Below are 17,756 nucleotides of genomic sequence, written 5' to 3'. Positions count from 1 at the left end.
GTGACCCAAAAACAAAACAAAAACAAAAACAAAAAAGTTAAGGTATTTTGGGGCCGGCGAGGTGGCGCTAGAGGTAAGGTGTCTGCCTTGCAAGTGCTAGCCAAGGAAGAACTGCAGTTCGATCCCCTGGTGTCCCATATGGTCCCCCAAGCCAGGGGCGATTTCTGAGTTCTTAGCCAGGAGTAACCCCTGAGCATCAAACGGGTGTGGCCCGAAAAACCAAAAAAAAAAAAAAAAAAAAAAAAAAAAGATGACAAGTTTTCAAAGAACCTTTACATTTGAACAAGTCTACAGCTTATTCTAGTGCTAATTTCCTACAAACAACACAGATGCATTATTTTTGTTTCAATCTTATATTTTATTCTTTATGGAATGCTAGGTTTCATGTTACACCATGGTTGTCAAAATTACTGAAATATGACCATATCCATCCATACCTAAATGTTGCAGAAAAATATGACACAGTTGCATTATTTTTGTTTCAATCTTATTTTTTATTCTTTATGGAATGCTAGTTTTAATGTTACAGCCTGGTGTCAAAGCTACTGAAATGTGACAATATCCATATCTAAATGCTGCAAAAAAGTGAACAGTTTAACTTGAATGATCTTAAAGAAAAAGTTATTTTACAACTGAGGTCTTAGGGTTTTTAAACCAGAGCCTAGTGTGGATAACCAGCCACAACCCATGGGGATGTTTATTACCTGTACATGTATATACATATATCCACCCTGATATATATACACATAGGCATGTATTAATTTATGTGGAAAATTTATAAAATTATATACACATATACTTGCACATCTATATACATAGACCCACCCTCACCACTGAGCTCATTTTCTAACATGAATCCATTTCATGCCCAATACTATTGCCAGCCAGTATAACACATGATTTTAGTGTCAGTGCCATTAGCAGGCACTTTTTTTTTTACAGGATAGGTACATCTATGCATATAAATGTGTATTTATGTATGTTTATGTAATAAAGGAATTATGTAGTCTCCCTCTTACGTTTCAGTCATGCATTACTACAATAAACATCCTTTTCACCATAAGTTCTGGGATTTTAAACAGTGTAAAATCTACTTCTGGAAAACTGTATAGGTTCATAGTTACAAAAAATATATGTCATCGAAACCTGTTGATTACATATGCTCTCGGAATCTGGCTATATCCTAGCCACTAGATAAATTAGAAAAACACCCTCTTACTAGGATGTTACAGCCTTAGACAGACCATTACCTGGATTCGGAATAAATGCTCTATGTTGAACGTTGACAAAATGATGTTAAAGATCTGAAAAACGCTATGTATCTGCATTGACTATACAAAGGACCCAGTTCAATTCACTGCCCAAGATATTCATACTCCAAGAGTGAGCAACATTGTAGTCATTATTCTTAAAGTTATGGCTCATTAAGGCTTTTATAGAAAAAAAGCCCTATAATCATTAAAAAAAAACAACAAAACAAAACCAAGATTTATTTAAAAGAAAACATGTACACAAACACTGAAGTACTCATGAATATCATCCTATACAAACTTACTATGTAAAGATAGAAGGCTCGTTCCCAGAGAGAACACCTCATGGTAGCACATGTAAACCTGGTTTGGTTCCTCTGCTTTGCAGCTAATCAGCATGTAAAATTTAAATAATTTCACATTGATATTTCAATTTAATTCAGTGCAAATATTTGAGAATAACTTGTCCCCCTCAGTGAAACAAGAACCAGCGTTATGCTGAATATTCTTCAGATCTATTTACACATGGAGTAAAAAGTTCACCATAAACTTTGAAATTTGCTGAATATCAGCAGAGATGTACTGAACTAGCAGCAATTGCATTTACAATATTTAATAGTTACTTTAGAGAACGCATAAAATTTTCTAGGCTATATTCTGAATCATATTGTTCTTGATCCCAAAGATCACTCAGATTTTCAAGAATTGATTTCATACTTATTCTCCCAGAAGTAGAGGTGTCAGCTTTTTCTGCTTTGCCATCCTTAAAATCAACAGAGATAAAAAACAAAAGATTAACTTACAAAACAAAATCTTCCTTTAAAATAGCACACTTGTTTCTAACACTGCACAGTGCCAGCAAAAGTAACACACTTCAAGTGATATGGAATTTGATGTCATTAGATAACATTCTAAATATGGCTCTAGCACATTTTTCATTTTAAGCTTTTCATTCAGAAAGAATTTCAGAATTATAAGGACAATACAAAGAAATCATTGTGACACACTGGTGTCACTGTAAGTGCATGTGCATCAGTTTAATGCATAGTCACCAGCTCATCCCAAAATCATTTGCGAGTAAGCTGTGTATATGCCACCTCCCCTCTAGGTATGAATTATCGATCCTAAAAGCAAGGATATATATATATATAATCAAAGTATAAAAATCAAAACAAGAGGGGCTGGAGAGATAGCATGGAGGTAGGGCATTTGCCTTACATGCACAAGGATGGTGGTTTGAATCCCAACATCCCATATGGTCCCCTGAGCCTACCAGGAGCGATTTCTGAATGTAGAGCCAAGAGTAACCCCTGAGCACTGCCAAGTGTGACCCAAAAACAAAAACAAAAAAATCGAAACAAGAAACTTAATGTTGATACATTTTAAATGATCTTACATAGTTCTGCTAATTGTTATACAAGATCCTTTGCTTTCTTGGATCATTCCCTTATGCAGTTTAGTGAAAGTAATCCAAAACATATATATATATATATTTGAGGGGCAAACCTGGCAATGCTTGGGGGGGGGGGGCAAATGCCTTGACAGAGTAGGCTGTGTGCAGGGCAAGACCTTGGGGTCTCTCTCTCCTCTCTCCCCCTCCAAAAAGAATATTTTCTTTTCAAACAATAAAAATTTATGTGATAGTGGGCCCATGTGGGGGATAATTAATTAAAATTCTAATGTTCTAGATTTTGCTCAGAGTACAGAAGAACCACTTTCTTTCTACCATATTTGAACATTAGAATTCTGTTTTTTTTTTTTTGGGGGGGGGGGAGCCACACCCAGCATTGCTCAGGGGTTACTCCTGGCTCTGTGCTCAGAAATCGCTCTTGGCAGGCTCAGGGGACCATATGGGATGCCGGGATTTGAACCACCTTTTCCCTGGATCAGATGCGTGCAAGGCAAATACCTTACCATTGTGCTATATCCCCAGCCCCCTACAATTCTGTTCTTTAGCAAGTTCAATTATATTTCCCTTTTTTGTTTTTGCTTTTGAGTCACATCTGGTAACACTCAGGGGTTCCTCCTGGCTCTGCATTCAGAAATTGCTCCTGGCAGGCATGGGAGAACCATATGGGATGCCAGGATTTGAACCACTGTCTGTCCCTGATGGGCTGCTTGCAAAGCAAATGCCCTACTGCTGTGCTATCTCTCTAGCCCCACAATTATACTATTTCCTAAAAGGGCCAGTTCTTAGGTTTCCAAACTTATTCTGGTCTATTAAAAATACCTTCTTCAAGTGAACAAAAAGCACCTTCATTCACATCCAAAAGCATTACTGTCCCCACCCCAATCAGGCCATCACCTCTCCCAGTGGGTAGTATCAAAGACTTTGGGAAACACTGTTCTGTTTGATAGGAAGTGAATTATCTTGCTGTTTCCTGTCAAACTTTTATCAAGGAGTCCAGGAATTCTGTCAACTCATTAAAGACAAGCAAATTGTGTCAGTTCTTTACCTTATCAAGAGTAAAAAGATCAAGAAGTTGATCAGTACCCATACTCTGCAAGCTAGAATTCTCTTGGCTAATAACAGTATTTGCTATGTTCATCTTGAATTTTTGCAAACCCATTATTTTCTCTTCCAATGTTCCTCTGGTTATCAATCGATACACATTAACCACACGTTTCTGAATGAGAAAGAGAAGCAATTTTAGCATAAATAGATAAAAGGTCTATGGTGTGCTAAATCCGAATGTTTGCATACTTGTACTGAGTACTCAGTTACTATCTAAATAAGATGGGGTTTTTCTTTATCTGGTTCATGAACTTAAATTGTTTATAATTATGAGAATCTGAGTATTAGATTAGATTAGTGTTAATTAGTATTAGATTAGACTATCATCCAAGCACCTCACTTAAAATATGCAGAAGTAGTGCCATAGAGTTAACTGACTTGAATTATGTTACAAACACTTCTTAAAATTAGAGTAGCCTTAAAATAAGGTATTACGTCTATTGAGGGAAGAAGTACTTTTTCCTAGTAAAACAACTTAACATCTATAAAAGATTATTTTTTACCTGTCCAATGCGATGGGCCCGATCCATGGCTTGTAGATCACGCATGGGATTCCAGTCATGCTCCACAAATACCACTGTGTCAGCGCCTGTTAAGTTAAGCCCCAGGCCACCAACGTGCGTTGTAAGTAACAGAACATCTATGGATGGATCATTGTTAAACCTATAAGTATACATATTAAAAAATAAAATCAGTATTTTTTTTTAATGTTCCTATAACAGAAATTTAAGACTTCAATAAAAACGAAGGAGTTATATCTGAGAAAATAGCTTGGAAAAATGTATGATACAGGGCCAGAAATATGCTCAAAGGGTAAATTGCTTGCTGTGCATGTGGTCAATTCCTGCTCAATTCTCAGTGCTACTTGGTCTCCTGAACCCTTGAGCAGAGAAAAGTAACACCTAATTCCCATCAGCATTCCCACCAGCAATGAATGAGAGTTCCTTTCTCCCCACATCCCGGCCAGCACTGATTATTCTTGTTTTTAGTGATGTGTGTGTCTCTACGGCAAGAGATGGAGCCTCATTGTGCTTAACAATCTCTTAGCGATGTCTCTGAACAATGTTCACTCATGGAAGCACTAGCATGTCTTGGACAGAAGCTAGAAATTTGCTATAAAAAGAAACCTAACTTTTCGTCTTTCTTTCTTTTTCTTTTCTCTTTTTTTTGTGGTTTTTGGGTCACACCCGGCAGTGCTTAGGGGTTATTCCTGGCTCCAGGCTCAGAAATTGCTCCTGGCAGGCATGGGGGACCATATGGGGTCCGGGATTCGAACCCATGACCTCCTGCATGAAAGGCAAACGCCTTACCTCCATGCTATCTCTCCAGCCCCACTTTTCGTCTTTCTAAAGCAGAGGATACAAACTATATTTGAGAAACAGTACCCACAATAAATCTGCTTCCTAGCTGTGCTAGTCTTCAACTTTCTCCAGCAATGAATCAAGATAAACATCTCAAACTACTTGTTAACTTCCTCTTTCTCAAACCCCCCACCCCAACATGGGTATTTCTAATTTTTACTGAAGCCCTTCTTTCTTGTCTTTTGGAATGCTTTTCTATAGTCATTTTACTAATACTATCTTTGTAACTGTTTTTCAAAAAGGGTTGTACTACATAATATTAAAACAGATCTTTAGATAACTGATCAAAAAAAGTTATCTTGGTGTATATAACTTGGTTTTAAGTCTTCGAACTCACCGTGAAACAATGAAGTGCCTCTGGCCAGGTGGTATGCTGCCATCTAATCTCAAATAAGTGACAGAGGGTAAGTGAGGTTTGAGAAGATCATGTTCTACTATATCAAGCATGCTTTTAAGCTGACAGAAGATCAATATTCTGTGCTGGGCCACAACAGACTCTGTACCACTCTCTGAAGTGCTGCCATTTCCCAAACCACAGTCCAACAGCAACTTAGGGGGAAAAAAATTGTTACAAAGATATTCAACAGAATTAGACAAACAATCTTGCTATCACACATTATTTCTCTGTGGTGAGAAAACTTACCTGGATAACCGGAAAACGAATATTTTGTACTGTGACCCTGTCACCTGCATTATCTGTAATAAGGGTCTTTCCCCCCCCCCCCCCCCCCCCCTGTGAGTGATGGGTGTTGTGTGATACGGTTGCTCTTCCACTGTGCTCAAAAGCCTAGAGGACTTAGTGTGGCAATGCAGACCCAAGGGATAAGTACTTCATCTGGCAGTGCTGTAGGTCAGTGGTGCTTGGGTGCATCAGTGTTAACCCTGGCAATTGCTGGGTCTAAGTATAGGGTTCTGAATAGTATGTGCTCTACACCTTTACCTCCCTAACCCCTGAAACTAGCTTTTGATGTGTTCAGTTTTAGAATTTCTTGATCACTAACCACTTTAGAAGGTTCTTTAACATAATTTTCTACTCTTCCCTTAGTTCCTTGATGCTGACTAGAGCCTCAATAAGTGTATGAAAAAAAAATAAGTGTATGAAAGTGATGGCTTAACAAAGATAACCAGGAAAAACTCATAAAAGGTCATGAAAAAACAGAGTGAGAAAAATTAAACTAAATTTGGCAAAAATCAGAATTACAAATAAGAGGAGTGAGAAGTACCTAACTAGATCTGTGGATTCCTAACAAGAGAGTTTACTATTGGGAGCAGGAAAGATAATTCTTTTATTTCTTTGTTTGTTTGGGTTTGGTCCACAACCAGTAGTGCTCAGGGGTTACTCCTGGCAGGCTTGGGGAACCATATGGGATGCTGGGATCAAACCTGGGCTGGCCTCATGCAAGGCAAATGTCCTTCCTGCTGTGCTCTTGCTCTGGCCCAGGAAAGATAATTCAATGGGTTAAAAGTGCACTTTGTAAGCTTAAAGTGTGCCAGCCCTGCAACCCTCCACTGAGGGAGTTGACCTAGAGTACCACTGTGTGTGGCTCAGAAAAGAGGGGTGGAGGTAAATTTACTACTATATATGCAGAATAAAATATTCTGTTTTGTTTTTGGGGGAGGCCACACCCAGCAATGCTCAGGGGTTACTGTTAGCTTTGCATCCAGGAATCACTCCTGGTAGTGCTCAGGAGACAAAAGGGATGCTGGGGATCAAATTTGGTTCAGCTACATGCAAAAGCAAGTGTCTTACCTGCTGTACTATTGCACTGGTCCTGGACAAAATCTTTGATATCAGGACCAAACTTCTACATGTCTTTTGTATTTCTGGTTCCTGGAGTAGTTTGGCTCATGACACACAGCAGGTATGATAAATAAGTAACAAAATTCAAAGAAATCCTGTTTAGATCATTTTGAGAAACTAATGTGCCCAATGGCAATCTTCATTTCTGGGATATCCCAAGAATGTACTGTACTCAGAATATAAGCTTAGGGAGCTAGAGAGGTAATACACTGGGTAGGGTGCTTGCCTTGCATGAAGTCAACCTAGATTCAATCCCTAGCACCTCCTTTGTTCTCCTGAATCATGCCAGAGCCATCTCTGAATGCAGAGACAGGAATAAATCCTGAGCACTGCTGGATGTGCCCTACAACAACAACAAACAGCTTTGTGGAGAATACATTTTCCTCCACACCAATAAATGTAATTAAGAAAATAAAAGGCTCAGCTGGGAAGGTAATTAAAAATGCTATCCAGGAAAGCTCTAAATTCAATGTGAAATTCTCAGGATACTGTACAAAAAAAAAAAAGTTATCACAGCAGATCAAAATTGCATTCCTGGGGGCTAGAAAGATAGCACAGTGGCAGGGCCTTTGCCTTGCATACAGCCAGACCAGGAGATAGTGGTTCAATGCCCAGCATCCTACATGGTCCTGGCATGGCAGGGGCGATTCCTGAGTGCACAGCCAGGAGTAACCCATGAGCACCACTGGGTTACTCAAAAACAAAACAAAACAAAACAAAACTGCATTCCTTAAAAAAAATTGTTTGCAGTTTATTGTGTGTGTGTGTGTGTGTGTAACTTTTGTTTTTGTTTTGGGCTATGCGCTCAGATATAGCTCCTGGCCTGGGGGACCATATGGGACGAGGGGGATGAAAACATTGTCAGTCCTAGGTTAGCTGCTTGCAAGGCAAACATCCTACCACTGTGCCACCGCTCTGGCCCCTGCAGGTTATTCTTAGCAGAATGATATCTGGGAAAGTGATTTGGGAGTCTTTTCTAAATATGTCATTCCTGGGGGCAGAGCAATACCATAATGGTAGGAAGTTTGCCTTGCATGTGGCTGACCACAAATGAACCCACATGGTCCCCCGAGCATGCCAAATCCACAACCAAAAACAAAAACATCTAAAACAATTTAAAGCCTAAAGTAAAACTCAAGTACTGGCTATTTAAGAACTGAAATTAATCATTTTTATTTGGAGGGCCTAGTGGTAGGGTGTTAGCCTTGCAAGCAGCTTACCCAGGAGAACCCAGGTTTGACCCCCAGCATCCCATATAGACCCCCAAGCCAGGAGCTATTTCTCAGCAAGAGAGTAACCCTGAGCACCACTAGGTGTGGTCCAAAAATACCATATAATTTTTATTTGAAAGTAGATCTAAATAACTACTTCTTGGCTAAATATATTTAATTACTTTTTAATGGTTACACCTGGCTATGCTCAGGCATTATTCCTAGTTCTGCACTCAAGAACTGCTCCTATCAGGACTTGGGGGAATTTGTGGGATGCCAGGGATTAAACTGTGGTCAGCTGTTACAAGGTAAACAACCTACCTGCTGCATTATCGCTTAGGACCCTCTTATTTCTTTATTTAATGTCTCAGCTATATGAAAGAAAACCATTCTAAAAATAAACCATTTAAAGGTAAATGATAAAAGGTAGTTTAAGTCCATTGTTTCACATTTAATAAAGATATATACCTGACAGTCATATTTTAGGTACTTATTAACAATTAACATTTAAATTCTTTAACCTATATAAAATCTAAAATCATTATTTTCCATAAAATCTATGCCAGAACAACTACAGACAGCTGAAATAATTAACAAATTATAACAGTAAATTTTTTTGTGTGTATGATGCTAAGTATGTCACTCCAGATCTCCCCACTCCACCCTTTTTTGTTTTTGGGCTACACCCCACAGTGCTCAAGGGTTTACACTTGGGCTTGTCACTCCTGGTGTACTTGGGGGACCATATAGGGTGCTGAGGATCAAACCCAGGTCAGCCTGTGCAAGAGAAGCACCTTATACAATCTCTCCAGACCCTAATAGCTGATTTCTTATCCAGAAACTATGGAAGATACTATCAAAATAATAAAAAAGGCCAGCGAAAATGTATAGTGGGTAGGTTAAATCCCTGGTTTAATTCTTTTCTCCAAAGAAGCGTATCTAATAAATATTTGCAATGATGTTTAATATTAACATCACGAGTCATTAGAGACAGAAAATGAAATCAACAGTGTTTCGATAGACAATAGGATGTCTAACTTCAAAAAGGGAGAGTTAGGGGCCAGAATTATAGTATAGCAGGTAGTGCACTTGCCTTGCATGTGCTTGACCCTGATTTGATCCCTGCATCCCATTTGGTCCTGAGCCACACCAGGAGAGATTCCTGAGTACAGAGTCGGGCGTAATTCCTTAGCATAACTCAGTATGACCCAAAACAAACAAAAACAATTTTAAAAGAAAAATTAAGTATTGTCGAAAGCATGGAGGAACTGAAAACCAGGCACATTTATGGAGGAATTAAAATGAGAGGGCCACTGTGCAAGTAGTTTGGATATTCAAGTACAATTTAAAACATTAATTCTTTTTTTTTTTTTTTTTTTGGTTTTTGGGCCACACCCGGCAATGCTCAGGGGTGACTCCTGGCTGTCTGCTCAGAAATAGCTCCTGGCAGGCACGGGGGACCATATGGGACATCGGGATTCGAACCAACCATCTTTGGTCCTGGATTGGCTGCTTGCAAGGCAAACACCGCTGTGCTATCTCTCCGGGCCCTAAAACATTAATTCTTACATGATCTAGCAATTAATCTCAGGTCTATCAAAGAAAACTTAGAAGACGTATTCAAAAACACACCAAAACATCTATGTCCAAGACATCATTATTTTCATAGCTAAATCACAAAACAACTCAAATGTATCTCAACATGACTAGAGTAACAAAATGTGGCATCATTCCTACATCAACATCTTCATATTCAGTTACAAACGTGAACTGCTGATACTAGAAACTGAGTGAATCTTGAAAATAAGACAAAAGGACAAATAATTTGACTTAACATAAATGAAAATAAGAAAAAAATTCATAGACAGAAAGACTAATGGTTACAAAAGAACTTTAAAAAAGCTAAATTGGGGCCAGAGAGATAGCATGGAGGTAAGGTGTTTGTCTTTCATGCAGAAGGTTGGTGGTTCAAATCCTGGCATCCCATATGGTTCCCCAAGTCTGCCAGGAGCGATTTCTGAGCATAGAGCCAGGAGTAAACCCTGAGCGCTGCCAAGTGAGACCCCCCCTCCAAAAAAAAGGAAAAAGCTAAATTATAGCTTAATGGGCAGTTTCTGTTTTTCTGTGATGAAAATTTCATAAATAAGTAGGGTTAAAAGAACAATATTCAGTATTAAGGCTCAAGTGAAATTTTATAATTTATAAATAAAATCTGATAATTAAAAAACTGTACAGGCCAGAGCACTAGTATACAGTAGGTAGGGCAATTATTTTGTACACCTACCCAGGTTGATCCTTGGCACACCACATCCCTTGAACACCATGCTAGGAGGGATCCCAGAGAACAAATCAGGAGTAAGCCCTGAGAACAATGGGCATGGCTCCTTCCCATTAAGAAAAAAAAAATTTTTAAACAAACAAATTAAAAATATTAAAATGGGGGGCCGGAGCGATAGCACAGCGGTAGGGTGTTTGCCTTGCACACGACTGACCCAGGATGGACCTGGTTCGATCTACAGCGTCCTAAGCCAGAGCGATTTCTGAGCCATAGTCAGGAGTAACCCCTGAGTGTCACTGGGTGTGGCCCAAAAACCAACAAACAAAAAAAGTAAAATGGCATCAATGCTTCTATCAATGCTTCTAACACAAATACTGACTTACCTGTTTCAAAGCTGAAAGTTTAGGGGCATGTTGAATATCATGAAGAGAAGAATTCTGAACTGCCAGTTTTTCAGTAGTACTCCTGAATTCTGGATGTTGAGGTGTTAAAACTAATGCTGGATGGTTGCAAAGTTTACGTAAGTACTGTAAGGCCTTTAAAAGGAAATAAAGTATATTCAAATTCACTTTACATGCCACACATGTTCACATCACAGTATTTTTTAATATACTCCTCATCTTCCCATCTCACTTTTATTGGCGGGGGGTAGGGGGCGCACATCCAGAGGTGCTGAGGGGCCTTCTAATGCCAAGGAATTCAATTATGACATGTATTCTGCATTCAAAGCATGTGCTATAGCTCTTCAGCTATTTTTCTGGCTATTCAGCTACTACAAGAGCTATTTAGAAGATCTTATCTATGATGTCTTTATTTCTACTTCTTGTGCAGTATATCTATCTTTAAAAGCATTTATACCCAATAAATTATTTATATATATATATCCTTTAGACAATAAACTTTTCACAGAATGACTACCTAATTCATTTGCTTTTATGACTAACATTTTCTTGTTCAAGACAACAATGTTTATAGAAGCTTTTGGAATCAAATCAGTCATCATTCCTAAAGAAAGGTATCTCAAACTTTAAAGGGCACAGAATTAGCTTGAAGACCTGATAAATCTGCACCTATTTTCTTTCTCAGAATTGAGTATGTCTGGTAGAGAGAACAGAGCTAAGTGACTTATTTAGTGTGTTTGAGAAAGAGAACTCATAGGTCTCTCACTCACTCTCTCACACACTCCTAGCCATAACCTTTCTCTTTTGCCTTTTTACTTGTCATGATCTTACTTGGTACAGATCTGTGCAAATGCCATGGACAATTATGAGACTTCTGAAGATTAAAAAACTTCAGAATAGATATAATGAATCTTCACAGCATTTTTCCTTCCTCCTCTAGCTTTGAAAGTGCTACAGTATTTACTAGCAATAGGAGAGTTTGGAAGATTTCTATGGTGATATAGTTCAGAAAGAAAAGAAGCTGAAACTTTTCATTTCTTACTCCTTGAATATATGAGAGGCATTATTTGCCTCAGAATTTACTTATATCCTACTGAGAATCGCTTCCCTTCCATGTAGTCAGCATACATAAATAATCAGTCTTTGCTCTAATGTCTCCTTGTAAGGTCATCTATTATCCCTGATTAAAAATCATAACCTACATCTGATTATAACCTATACAACCTATATTCTGCTTTATTTTTCTTACATACTAATTTATCCATTTATTTTTATCACTACAAAACGTTGTTCCCTGATTTAATTAATCTGTGAAGTTTGAGTTATACTGGTTTGTGGCAGAGGATTCCCAGAACTGGAGTGACAGTGGAACAGGTTGTAGCACTCAGTGGCAAACAGTAAGCTCAGGTTTATGTCCAAGACTGTTTGTTACTCCAAGTACGAAGTAAAGTAACCCCTGAGCACCATTGCACAAAAACAAAAAATTAGAACTGAGAAATCATTCAGGCCGAAGTGCATGCTTACCATGCTGAAGGCCCAGGTTCAATCCTTGGCAGGACATGTCCACTGTGCACCACTAGGAGCAACCAAGACAAGAGCTAGGAATAGCCTCCAAGCACTGCCTGGTATGGTCCCCAAACAAAACAAACAAAACCTGAAAAAGATTCTCTTTTCTAACACCCTTTTGTTTTTTTTTTGTTTTTGGGTCACACCCGGCGGTGCTCAGGGGTTACTCCTGGCTGTCTGCTCAGAAATAGCTCCTGGCAGGCACGGGGGACCATGTGGGACACCAGGATTCGAACCAATCACCTTTGGTCCTGGATCGGCTGCTTGCAAGGCAAACGCCGCTGTGCTATCTCTCCAGGCCCTAACACCCTTTTCTTATAACACAAATATATTGCATTTCTCACATTTAATATTCCTAACTAGTTATGAATATATAAATTGGTGTTCTTTTCAAGAATATATACATAAAATTGGAATAAGTCAAGAACATCCTATTTCACTGTTCTATGATAAAATGGCTGCATTAAAATCTTTCTTTTCTTTTCTTTTTTTTTTTTTGGTTTTGGGTTACACCCGGCGGTGCTCAGGGGTTACTCCTGGCTGTCTGCTCAGAAATAGCTCCTGGCAGGCACGGGGGACCATATGGGACACCGGGATTCGAACCAACCACCTTTGGTCCTGGATCGGCTGCTTGCAAGGCAAACACCGCTGTGCTATCTCTCCGGGCCCGCATTAAAATCTTTCAATAACACTTAAAAATGAACCATAACCTCTACCTGGAAAACATGTCCGGTAGCTTTAAGCTTTGGCTTTTCAGTTTCTTCAGAAAGTGCAGCTGAAGAAACGGTTTCATCAACATCACACTTGGCACGAGACTTAGCAAAATCTTCATAGAGCTGAACCTGTAAAGTTGCCCCGACAAAAAGCTTATTTATTTAAATTATTGTTCAAAACATAATCAGCAAAGATCAGTAAGAGCAGTAGTTCAAGTCAGTCCTCATTAAAGAAAATTAGGATTTTTATATATCACTTTTATCTGACGCTAAATACTTTTAAAATTACACTTAGAAAATAAGTAAACTAATGTTATCTACCAAAATACTAAACAATCCCCAAAGCATTGTACAGAATTAATGCGATCCCTCTAAAGATACCCATGACAGTCTTCAAAGAAGTGGATCAAACACTCCTGAAATTAATTTGGAACAATAAACACCCTCAAATAGCTAAAGCACTCCTTGGGAAAAGAAATATAGAAAGCATATTACCTTCCCCAACTTTAAACTGTATTACAAAGCAATAATTATCAAAACAGCATGGAATTGGAATAAAGACAAACCCTCAAATTAGTGGAGTAGGCCTGAGTACTCAGAGAATGTTCCCCAGACATACAATCACCTAATTTTTGATAAAGGAGCAAGAAATCCTAAATGGAGCAAGGAAAGCCTCTTTAACAAGTGGTGCTGGCACAAATGGTTAGCCACTTGCAAAAAATCAAATTCAGACCCCCAACTAACACCATGTGCAAAGGTAAAATCCAAATGGATTAAAGACCTTGATATCAGACCTGATAACGTAAGGTATATAGAACAACATGTAGGTAAAATACTCCATGACATTGAGACTGAAGGTATCTTTAAGGAGGAAATAGCACTCTCTAAACAAGTGGAAGCAGAGATAAACAGACTGGAATATATTAAGCTGAGAAGCTTCTGCACCTCAAAGGAAATAGTGCCCAGGATACAAGAGCCACCCACTGAGTGAGAGAAACTATTCACCCAATACCCATCAGATAAGGGGCTAATATCCAAAATACACAAGGCACTGATAGAACTTTACAATAAAAAAAAAATCTAATCCCATCAAAAAATGGGGAGAATTGAACAGACGCTTTAATGAAGAAGAAATACAAATGGCCAAAAGACACATGAAAAAATGCTCCACATCACTAATCATCAGGGAGATGCAAATCAAAACATCTATAAGGTACCATCTCACACCACACAGATTGGCGCACATTACTAAGAATGGCAATAAGCAGTGCTGGCAGAAATGCCGTCTAATTCAACCTTTATGGAAAGCGATATGAAGATTCCTCCAAAACCTGGAAGTTGAGCTCCCATGCGATCCAGCTATACCATTCCTAGGTATATACCCTAGGAACACAAAAATACAATACAAAAATCCCTTCTTCACACCTATATTCATTCCCAAAACTGGTGTGACTATTGTGTGAAACTCTGTATGTATGTAGATGCATATGCACAGTGGCAAGCATTGCTTTATTATCAGGGTGTGACGATTCTGTGGTAAAATATGAGTATTATTCAAATTAACATATCACCAATAACAACAAAGATTTCTAACCTGGAGAGGACTAAGAGTACAGTAATAGTCTTGAATGATTTTGGGAGGAAGATCCTGCAAAACATCTTCTTTCATTCTTCTCAAAAGAAACGGTAGAACTTGGCGGTGTAATGCATCCATAGCAAGAACACCTATAAGTAATAAAATGTTTTTTAAAAACATTAGTAATAAAAATGATAATCAAAATTAGTGATAAAATTTATAATTACTTCAGAGTATATATACTATAGTCTGTGTAAATAGAAAGTTCATTGCTTTTTCATACCTGCTTCTTGTTCTCGACTAGAGCTTCGGGCATCCCTACTTGCTAATATAGGTTTACCATATCGAGCAGCAAACTGGCGTTCAGTTCCCAAAAATCCTGGCATGAGGAAATCAAATAATGACCAGAGCTCCAAAACGTTGTTCTGAATATAAGAAAGGAACACCAATTATCTTTTTTACTTCTTTTAATTAAAAAGTTAATTTAAACTATCTTTTTTCCCCTTAAAATATACTTTTTGCAATAATCCTCAGAAATAGTCTCTATAGAATATTAGTTACATAATCTTGAGTCAATAAACAGGGGTGGGTTTCTGGACCATGCCCAGGGATGCTCAGGGCTCACAGATCATTCCTAGTGGTGCTCAGGGGACCATATACAGAGCAGGGAATCAAACCCTAGTTGACTACATGCAAAACAAATATATATGTTTTAGATATGTATAAATATAAATGGGTACATATATAAAGAAAACACAAATGTGTATCTGGTTTATGGGCATAACTGATGCTGCTCAGGGTTTACTACTGGCTCTGTACTCAAGGATTACTCCTGGTGAGGTCCAGGGGACCTTATTTAGTACTTAGGATTAAACCCATAACAGCCACTAGTAAGGAAAGCAACCTACTTGCAGTACTACGAATCATTCCACCCCTAAGTTTATATTTTAATGTGTAAAATTCACATTCTTAGGGAAAAAATTCCATTTTGGAGAAATCTTCAAGTCTCCACCAGAATAAGCCTTCTGATGGCATCTATCAAATGTGAATATCAGAACAGACAGATGACTAGGTTTATGATGCTTTAAAATTAATGCCATTTAATGGAGAATTACTCATCTGTTGTTTTAGAACCATGGCCATAATGATCAGGAGTTACTCCTAGTTGTCCTATATACCTGGAGCCATGGGGAACCTCCCAGAAATTGAATCCTTAAATCTGGGCTTCCAACATGCTGAGCATGCATTCCAGTCTACTGCATTATATCTGTTCCTGATTTTATCAAGGAGGAGGAGGTGGGGTGCTACAAAGAGGTGCTTGGAGGTTATGAACAGTTCTGTGGTTTGAAGTTGTTCCCTTCTAATTCTAGATAAGCTGTCCTGAATCAGGACTACCGTAGTTTTAAGCATAGATGCTTAAATGCATCTTTTTTTTTTGGTTTTTGGGTCACACCTGGCAGCGCTCAGGAGTTCCTCCTGGCTCTACACTCAGAAATCGCTCCTGGCAGGCTCGGGAGACCATATGGGATGCCGGGATTCGAACCACCATCCTTCTGCATGCAAGGCAAACACTCTACCTCCATGCTACCTCTCTGGCCCCGCTTAAATGCATCTTACAGCTTCAAAGCTAAATTGAGATGCAGGAGAAAGAAAAACTTTTTTTTTTTTTTTTTTTTGTGGTTTTTGGGTCACACCCGGCAGTGCTCAGGGGTTACTCCTGGCTCCATGCTCAGAAATTGCTCCTGGCAGGCACAGGGGACCATATGGGACGCCGGGATTCGAACCGATGACCTTCTGCATGAAAGGCAAACACCTTACCTCCATGCTATCTCTCCGGCCCCGAAAGAAAAACTTTTAAGTAGAGGTGAACAGTAGAGTAAGGTGCTTGCCTTGCTTCTAGCAAACCCTAATATGATACCCAGTTTGTTTCTTGGAAGTAGGTGGAAATCCAGAAAAAAGGATGGTAGGAATTTAACACTAGTGGTAGGAATAGTATTGGAACATGGAATAACAGAAATGAATGCTCTGTGTGCAGCTATGTAAACCACAGTATTTAAATAAAGTATTATTTATTTTAACAAATAAAAAAGAGGGCCCGGAGAGATAGCACAGCGGTGTTTGCCTTGCAAGCAGCTGATCCAGAACCTAAGGTGGTTGGTTTGAATCCCGGTGTCCTATATGGTCCCCCGTGCCTGTCAGGAGCTATTTCTGAGCAGACAGCCAGGAGTAACCCCTGAGCACCGCTGAGTGTGGCCCAAAAAAACAAAACAAAACAAAAAAAAAAAAAAAAGAAAAAAGAAAAAAGAAAACTAAGCTTACAAAAAAACAAAACAAAACAAAAAAAACAACAAAAAACTCTGTCTCTTTGGGCCAGAGCATTAATACTGCAACTAGGATGCTTGCCTTGCATGAGGACAATCCTGGTTTAATCCCAGAATCCCTTATGGGATCTTATGGGATGGAACTTCAGGCAACAACAAGAGTAATTCCTGAGTACAGAAGTTATGTGTAACTACTGAGAGTCCCTGGGTATGTGTTTGTGTATTGGGGAGAAGGTGGGAGGGAGGTCCTAAAATACCACAATTTTACAATAAGCTAAAACTGAAGATACCAGAGAGATAGCAAAGATAAATAATTGCTTGCTTTATTTGTGGCCAATCCAAGTTTGATTCGTGAAATACAATATAGGCCCTAGAGCCCTACTAGGATTGATCCCTGATTACTATCAGTTGTACTGTCCTGAACTGATGTGGCCCCAAAACAGAACAAAACTAAAACCCCCAGAAAAGAAACTAAATGAAAATGGAAATTAAAGATAAAGTGTTAATTCAAGCCAAAAGTGTCCTCTTAAAAGTGCCCCGGGTAATACTCAGGAATTTCTTTGGTGGAATTTGGAGGACCATATGGGATGCCAGGGATCAAACTTGGGTGAACATGTGTAAGGCAAGAACTCTACCCACTATACTATTGCTCTGTCTTTCTTAAACATAGTTTTTCTTACCTCTATTAAAATTTTAAATGCTGTGGCTGGAGCTATAGTACAGCAGGTAGGGCACTTGCCTTGCACGAAAACAGCCTGGGTTC

General features: G+C 38.8%; 1 protein-coding gene across 1 annotated transcript in view; it reads right to left on the bottom strand.

The window, feature by feature from the left end:
* Positions 1–491: 491 nt before the first annotated feature.
* The window catches only part of BTAF1 (B-TFIID TATA-box binding protein associated factor 1), a 110,675-nt gene continuing 93,410 nt past the window's right edge, over positions 492–17,756 (bottom strand). The window contains exons 31-38 of the mRNA XM_049790790.1: positions 14,956–15,097; positions 14,691–14,821; positions 13,100–13,225; positions 10,800–10,952; positions 5,464–5,675; positions 4,269–4,428; positions 3,707–3,877; positions 492–2,013 (exon numbers count right to left, since the gene is read on the bottom strand). Coding sequence (XP_049646747.1) covers positions 1,870–2,013; positions 3,707–3,877; positions 4,269–4,428; positions 5,464–5,675; positions 10,800–10,952; positions 13,100–13,225; positions 14,691–14,821; positions 14,956–15,097 — 1,239 coding nt within the window. The 3' untranslated portion in view covers positions 492–1,869. The remainder of the gene's footprint in view (positions 2,014–3,706; positions 3,878–4,268; positions 4,429–5,463; positions 5,676–10,799; positions 10,953–13,099; positions 13,226–14,690; positions 14,822–14,955; positions 15,098–17,756) is intronic.

This window comes from Suncus etruscus, chromosome 17 (genome assembly GCF_024139225.1).
Source record: "Suncus etruscus isolate mSunEtr1 chromosome 17, mSunEtr1.pri.cur, whole genome shotgun sequence".
Taxonomy (NCBI): Eukaryota; Metazoa; Chordata; class Mammalia; order Eulipotyphla; family Soricidae; genus Suncus; species Suncus etruscus.
This window is presented reverse-complemented; position numbering and strand designations above follow the sequence as displayed.